At 36.4% G+C, this 7,713-nt stretch overlaps 1 protein-coding gene across 3 annotated transcripts in view; it reads left to right on the top strand.

The window, feature by feature from the left end:
* LOC106874238 (fatty acid synthase) overlaps positions 1–7,713 on the top strand; it is a 90,805-nt gene that overhangs the window by 61,076 nt on the left and 22,016 nt on the right. For all 3 annotated transcript variants that reach the window (XM_014921893.2, XM_052968171.1, XM_014921894.2), the window contains exon 16: positions 1,561–2,779. In XM_014921893.2, coding sequence (XP_014777379.1) covers positions 1,561–2,779 — 1,219 coding nt within the window. The remainder of the gene's footprint in view (positions 1–1,560; positions 2,780–7,713) is intronic.

The raw sequence follows: 7,713 nt of genomic DNA, 5'->3' as shown, positions 1-7,713 counted from the left end.
TATTCTAGGTAACTTTCTAATGCCCATAATAATATTTATGGCAAAATATGCTTTAATTTCATTCAAGTTTATGGGAAACCACAAACTATCCTTTTTTACGCTTTGTTTACATTTAGCGTAACGGTTTGTTTCCGCCGTAATCAATTCAAATAGGTACATCGGAAAAAGCAAAAAGAAATAGTCTAAAGCTTTACTCTCCTGGGTAAGACTGTGACTTGGTCCAGTTTCTTCAGAAAAATCACTGAAAGGAGTTTTTAAATTTTCATTCCATTCAGGTACTAATTCATTCTCTTTATCGCTATCATCGGAGCTCTCGGATTCACTGCTTTCATTTTCGGAAAATGAAACCTTAGATTTATAGGAAAGTGATTATACACCATTAAGTGTACACCTGCTTTTCTATATTAAATTCTAAATAATAACGGAACGCAGAACTCTGAACTATCAACACAACAATATTTATTTATGGAGGAAAATAGGCAGCTTTAATCTTGGTTGCTGAGACGCCGGAATGTTTGTGAGCCATCCCCAGAGTTGGAAAGCTGGAGAGACAGCTTGACATGACCATGCTCATGGCCGCCTGGCTGGGAAAAGAGAATGAATAAGGGCGCCAAACTTGGATATTGATGACTACGCATGCGCACGAGACAAGGCGTTACTACAGATTCATTATCAAATACCACGTGCTTTTATTTTCGGTTACAGAGTTAGATTTATCAAGGTCTTCAACGGAAAATCCTTCGAATTCTGACTCACTGCTTGACAGAATAAAATTTGTATCCATTTTTTTGTCAGGATTACAAATTTTGAAAACACAACAGGAACAAATTTGGAAAAAAATCTCCCAAAATTCCAATATTAAAAAACACGTCGATCGTCGTACAAAACTATAGCTGAACTGTTTACACAAATAATCACGTGTTTTCACGAATGTACTAACGAGATTTGCTCGGATATTCTCATTTAAATATGAATAGGTGATTACGGGCGGTTTTGGGCGGTTTGGTAACGAAAGGGTTAAGGTATTTTCTTTTTTGTTGTTGCTCTGTTCAAGCAGATGTTTGGTAGTGAGATAACTATTAGAATACTTTGGTGGGGCATATATGTTCACTATAGCATATGTTGTTATTCTTTAGTTCAGTCTGAGACATACTGTTCACTTCATATAATGTGGACAAATTCTTATTTTTAACCCACTTTCAGTTGTAGATGGAAATGAACTGAGGCCATTTTAGGATTTTGCTTGCACAACTTGGAAGCATTTTATACTTGTTGCTTATTGTATCATCAACCTCTTCAACTGTGAAGTGGTAAGAAAATTGAATGCATTGATATCTTTAATGCATCAATATCTAGTAGAAAAAAAAAATGAATTTTACCTTTTCTGATAGGTGCTTACTGAGATAATGTTCTATATTTTCTGTTTCTGAAGTTGAAGGAATTATTACTTCAGTAAACTGTTTCCACTTTTGTCTAGAAATTCCAAAGTTATTAGATTAATTTCTCTCTCTTGGTCTTGCCTCCTGAATTATTCAATTTTTTTTTTGTTTTGTTTTCCAGGCATCAAAGTTACTATTAATTCTGACATTGATACCTGCACTGCTGGTGGTGTTGAGATACTTGGTTTACATGCCACTGTGGCTCCACGACGACAAATGCAGTCTTCACCCATTCTGGAAACACACACTTTTGTGCCAAATATTATGAACTTGTCAAAAGTTGACATACAGATGGATTCATATATAAAAATCTGTTCAAGTCTATGTCAATCAATTTTGAAACGTATTCTTACGAGCACTAATGTACCCAACAGAAGTTTCTTGGAAACACAGCTAAAAGATTTCAATGACTCTGTTCCAGATGTTGAATCGACTGACTTTTCAAAATCCCCACATAATGGTCTACTTCAGATGCTCATGAAAGTTCCAAACTCTCCATCACTTAAGTCAGATAATTTAGAACATCTTTTAAGTTCTTTTGAATCAGAATTATCTGCTGACCAACTGTTAACTTATATCTATAATCAAGGTGCATTGAAGAGCTGTTTAGACATTGTACTTGAGAATCTGTTCAAGAACAAAATCAAAGTTGTTGAAATTGATGCTACACAGAAAAATTTCAGTCAAAGAATTATTTCTTCTTTTGAGTCTCATCCCATAGTGACAACTGATTACATTAGAACAGTTTCTGAAGGTGAAATGGACGTAGATAGTGAAGTTACTGGCATTCCCATTTTGCGATGGGATCCTGCAAACCCATCTTCAGATATTTTGTCCAATGCTGATTTAGTTATCGCTAGTAATGTTCTACACAGGTACAAGGATATCAACCAGGTCATGACGAACATCTGTCATGTTCTGAACAGTGGTAAATTTTTGCTGCTAGAAGAAGCTACACAATATTCTGAAATCTTCACATGTCTTGAGATGCTTTCAAAAGATTATTCTTCAGTTACTAGCGCCAGAACAAACTTTTTCCTTACTAATGAAGACTTGAAAGAATATATTAAAAATGCTGAACTGGAAATAGTATGCCATTTTACTGGACCAATCTCAGATATGTATTTACTACGGAAAAAAATAAAACCATTGGTTTGTCAAAAACTAGTCATTGATGACCTTGAAGGAAGTTGGTTTAATGACTTGAAGAACTTATTTCTGAAGTGTTCCACTGAAAATAACTTTGATCGTCTTTGGCTTGTATCATCATCCACCCCATTAAATGGTATATTAGGCCTTGTGAATTGTCTTGTAAAAGAGGACAGTAGCAATAAAATCAGGTCAGTACATATTTTGTTGCATTGTGCTCTCTTTGAATTGGTTTTATAGCATTTAAATTTCATCTCTGGTATGTATTTTCCTGTGATGTAAGCTGAAATTAGGTCTGAAAGTATCTAGTTAAGAAATTTACCTATAAACTGATAAAATCTGGAAGTTGTACTACAAGTGGTGTGTGTGTGTGTGTGTGTGTGTGTGTGTGTATATATATATATATGTACACCATTTTGAGCGTGGCCATTGCCAGTACCGCCCAACTGGCCTTCATAGGATTTTCGAGCGAGATCGTTGCCAGTGCCCCTGGACTGGTTCTTGTGCGGGTGGCACATAAAATACACCATTTTGAGCGTGGCCGTTGCCAGTACCGCCTGACTGGCCTTCGTGCGGGTGACATGTAAAAGCACCCACAACACTCTTTGAGTGGTTGGCGTTAGGAAGGGCATCCAGCTGTAGAAACTCTGCCAAATCAGATTGGAGCCTGGTGTAGCCATCTGGTTTCATCAGTCCTCAGTCAAATCGTCCAACCCATGCTAGCATGGAAAGCGGACGTTAAACGATGATGATGATATATGAGGTGGGTGTTGAAAAATTTCTGACTTCAGGTAAAAGAAAATTCAGGAGGGTCAGTTAATTATGATTTTATTTAAAATGTTCCCCTCTCAGATTTACAAGCTTATTGCAGCGGTTCTTCAGATTATCTAATGTCTGTAAAAGAACTTGGAAGGTTGGGCCTCCAACCAGGCCTTTCACAAAATTTTTTATACTTTTCTACTGATATTGTGATTTGTTGCATTTTGTCAACCTAGACTCTGGAATGTATTGAACATTTATTATACAAGTGACATATTGAGTTTTTCTAACTCCTTTCATGGATGCTGTGTTGAATTGTTTTTCAATAGTGCCTTTGGAATTTAGGTGCTGTAGTGAAACCTATTTTCGATAAATCTATTTTTTTGACTTTCCCTTTCTGTAAACTAATTCGTTTGTTGAACTGCTGCTGTAGTAGTCAGTGAACTGAATTTTAATTTAATGTATTTACTGCTGAAGAGTAGGAGCTTACTCTGTGTCATTGCCGTTTCCTTTTTGTTCTGAATAATCTATAGAAAGCTTAAGTATTGCATTCAAAGATGAGTATTTGTTTGTTCAATTTATAACCGCAGAGTATAAAGTCTCTCTCTCTCTCCTTCATTTTTTTTGTACAACCATAATCAAATGTGCTATTATCAAAGTAGTTTTTGTATATGTCTTCTATAAAATATCAGCTAAATATTAACAGTACTTGTGCTAAGACAATCTTTATTTTGGAATCTGTAAGATGGTTAAAGAGAAGATTGAATTTTTTTTTCTTTTTTTTTCTTTATTTGTGTGTTCCGAAACATTTGATTCTTGATATGGTATAAAAATTCAAGTAGGTGGTATTGAATGTCTTGTCTTAAGAGAGAACATCTCTGAGAACTATAGTCTGTGGTTATACCCTTGTCAACTCCCCTACTTTAAGAGTACCGTGTGACTTAGTTGCCAGTACCGTGTGACTGGCCCTCGTGCCAGTGGCACGTAAAAAGCACCCACTACACTCTCGGTGTGGTTGGCGTTAGGAAGGGCATCCAGCTGTAGAAACTCTGCCAGATCAGATTGGAGCCTGGTGCAGCCTTCTGGCTTGCCAGTCCTCAGTCAAATCGTCCAACCCATGCTAGCTTGGAAAGCGGATGTTAAACGATGATGATGAGGAATATTATTCTACTTCATGATTATATTGGTAAAGCTTTAATGAATATTAGTACATTGTATTACATCCTTATTTTCATATTGGAGAACTGTTTCTTTAGTTATAAACTTGTACCCACAGGCCCAGTGAATGAAGTCTAGTAACTATTCCACTGAGCTGTGGAAGGTAATAAAATATATGTACTGTATGATGCCTGTGTACATACAGCTGTGTTACATGGCAGTGAAACATGGGCTTTGCCTACAGAGGACTTGTGTGGGCTAGAAAGAAATAAAGCTAGCATGCTCTGCTGGATGGGTAATGTCAGTGTGCATGCACAACAGTTTGTAAATGTTTTAAGAGGAAAAGTGGATATAATAGGCACCATATGCATCACATGACATCTGGTTTGGTCATGTGATGCATATGGATGAGGACAGCTGTGTAAAGAAGTGCCAATCTTTAATTGTGGAGGGTAGACCCAGGAAGTCTTCTACTATAGACTTGATTGATATTTAGAAACATTATGGAAACTCATTGTGTGTATACATATGCATTTATACTGCTTAAAATTAGTGATGTTGTTGATGTACAGTAGCACAGCAGTTTGATAAATACGTCGATAAAACAAGTACCTAATTCAAAAGTTACTGGGTTTAATGTGCTTGACTAAACCCTCAGAGGAAGTATCCCAGTATGGCTGCAAGCCAATGGCTAGTTAAGATAATAAATGGAGAAAAGAATCTGTGTATCATGCTTAATTTAAAATATTTTCGTTGGTTTCATTCTATAGTTTGTGTTATATACAGACAAAAGTTGGATATTATATTACGGGTGGGTCCTGTGGAAATTGCACTGAGTGGAAAAAAATTTAGAGGAACTATTTAAGGTTTATAGGCAACAAAAATGCAAATTATCCTTTCTTATTGTGTTGCTTGTACAGTAAATGATATAAACATTTATTATAACGATCTATACAATACTTAATTTGCATATCATTCCTTAGTATTAGTATTGAAACTGCATGATCAGTATATGATTGCATATTTTTTATTACACAATATTTTATAATTTAAATTGTATACAGTTAATGAGCACAAGACGATATAGAGAATATACAATGCTTATATTAATATAATTAGCTTCAAACTGGTTGTAAATTTCAAAAAACCAAAAAAACATCCACAGCTATTTTGCCAAGTTATTTCACTTCCAGTCCCAATATGATTTAAAAATTTTCCGCTGCTACACACTTTATATTTCTCTCTCTCTCATTTCAAAGAACTTAACTATGTTATTCCACTTTTCATATTAACATTTCTCTCTTCACTTCCACTAGCCATGTGACAGCTAACAGTGCAATGCATCTATCTGCTGGCTATCTGCTATCTCTCTCACTTCCCCTCTCTCTCTCTCCCTCCTATCACTCTCACTCCACCTCCCTCCCTCTCCAACAATTTAAAGCTTAACATGTGAATGAACAAGCAAGCAGAATTATAATACAGATTTATCAACTAAGAAAGTAGACTGCAGCTGCAGTAAAGCACGTGTTGAGTGATTGCGATTAAAAAAAAACAAAAAAAACAAAACAAATGGTTGAATCTAAAAAGCTGCGCTCTTTGCTCTCCTCACCTTCATTAACCCTTTAGCATTTAAACTAACCATATCAGGCCCAAATATTCTATCTATTTTATGTTCAAACTGATCAGATTCAGCATCTCTCACCTACTCTGCAGTGCCATTCTAAAAATGAACGATCACATTTTCAAAATCTCTAAGGTTTGAGATAATACATGATCAATTATATAAAATGTAAATAAGCATTACACTTGACAGAGAAGCTGAATGCTAAAGGGTTAACCAATAATCCTTACTAATGACTACTTTAACCCTATAGTGTTTGGATTACTCTGTCAAATGTAATGCATGTTCATATTGTTTTGAATTGATCATGCACTATCCTTAGTGTAAAGATTTCGCAGCTGTGATTGTTTTTTAGAATGATATTGCAGGGTAGGTGTGAGAGGCGAGATCTGGCCAGTTTGAGCCTAAAACGGGCAGAATATTGTGCTGAATATAGCTACTTTCAATACTAAAAGGTTAACAGTTAGTCCAATATATGTACTCAGCATATCAGTTGACTGTGTATGTGATTATGCCTGCAAAGTGTGTTCTCTTTATTCTCTCTCACTGCTACTACATATTCGCAAGTAAATACCCCTCTCTTTTGCTTTTCTTGCTCCCTCTCTTTTTCTATCACTTTCCTTCTGCCAAACACTCTTCCCTCTTTATCTCTTTTTACCCCACCCCCCTCCCCACTTTCAATAAACCATTTTTTGTAATATATGTAGGTACAAGATGTTTCATACATGCATTTTAATTTCACTGTAAGACTGAAACCAAACAATAGACATCTCTCTACAGAAAGAACTAGGGAATAGCTTGTCTAGTTTTGTTTGATGTTTTTGTTTACACCATTGAGTGTCTACAGAGATAAAATGGCTCATATAACTTAATGACAAATACTGATTTTACACATTTGCACGAGACACTAGTGGTGTATATTAAAATACTGAGACGGCATGTCTGTGTGTAAAATTTGCTTAAGCCCTTTAATAAATGCATCTGTGCTTGTGCCATATAAAAAGCACTCAGTCCACTGAGTGCTGGGTGGTTAGTATTAGGAAGAGCATCCAGCTGTAAAGACAATGCAAAAACAGACACAGAAGTCTGGTGCAGTCTTCCGCCTGCCCACCACCTGTCAAACCATCCAACCCATGCCAGCATGGAAGGCAGACGTTAAATGAGGATGATCTAACATCACCATCATAGTCATTTAACATTCGTTGCCCATGCTGGCACGGGTTAGACGGTTTGACCAGAGCTGGTATGCTGAGGGGCTGCACCAGACTCCAGTCTGATTTGGCATGATTTCTATGGCTGGATGACCTTCCTAATGTCAACTGCATCACTGTTTAAAATATTTGCTAAATATATTGTATAAACTTTTTGATGATTTAGCTATGAAATCTATTTCTTTTATCATCATCACCATCATCATCATCGTTTAACGTCCGCTTTCCATGCTAGCATGGGTTGGACGATTTGACTGAGGACTGGTGAAACCGGATGGCAACACCAGGCTCCAGTCTAATTTGGCAGAGTTTCTACAGCTGGATGCCCTTCCTAACGCCAACCACTCAGAGAGTGTAGTGGGTGCTTTTACGTGTC

The sequence above is a fragment of the Octopus bimaculoides genome, chromosome 1 (assembly GCF_001194135.2).
Source record: "Octopus bimaculoides isolate UCB-OBI-ISO-001 chromosome 1, ASM119413v2, whole genome shotgun sequence".
NCBI classification, from domain to species: Eukaryota; Metazoa; Mollusca; class Cephalopoda; order Octopoda; family Octopodidae; genus Octopus; species Octopus bimaculoides.
The sequence above is the reverse complement of the archived record's forward strand: the minus strand, read 5'-3'. Positions and strand labels throughout refer to the sequence as shown.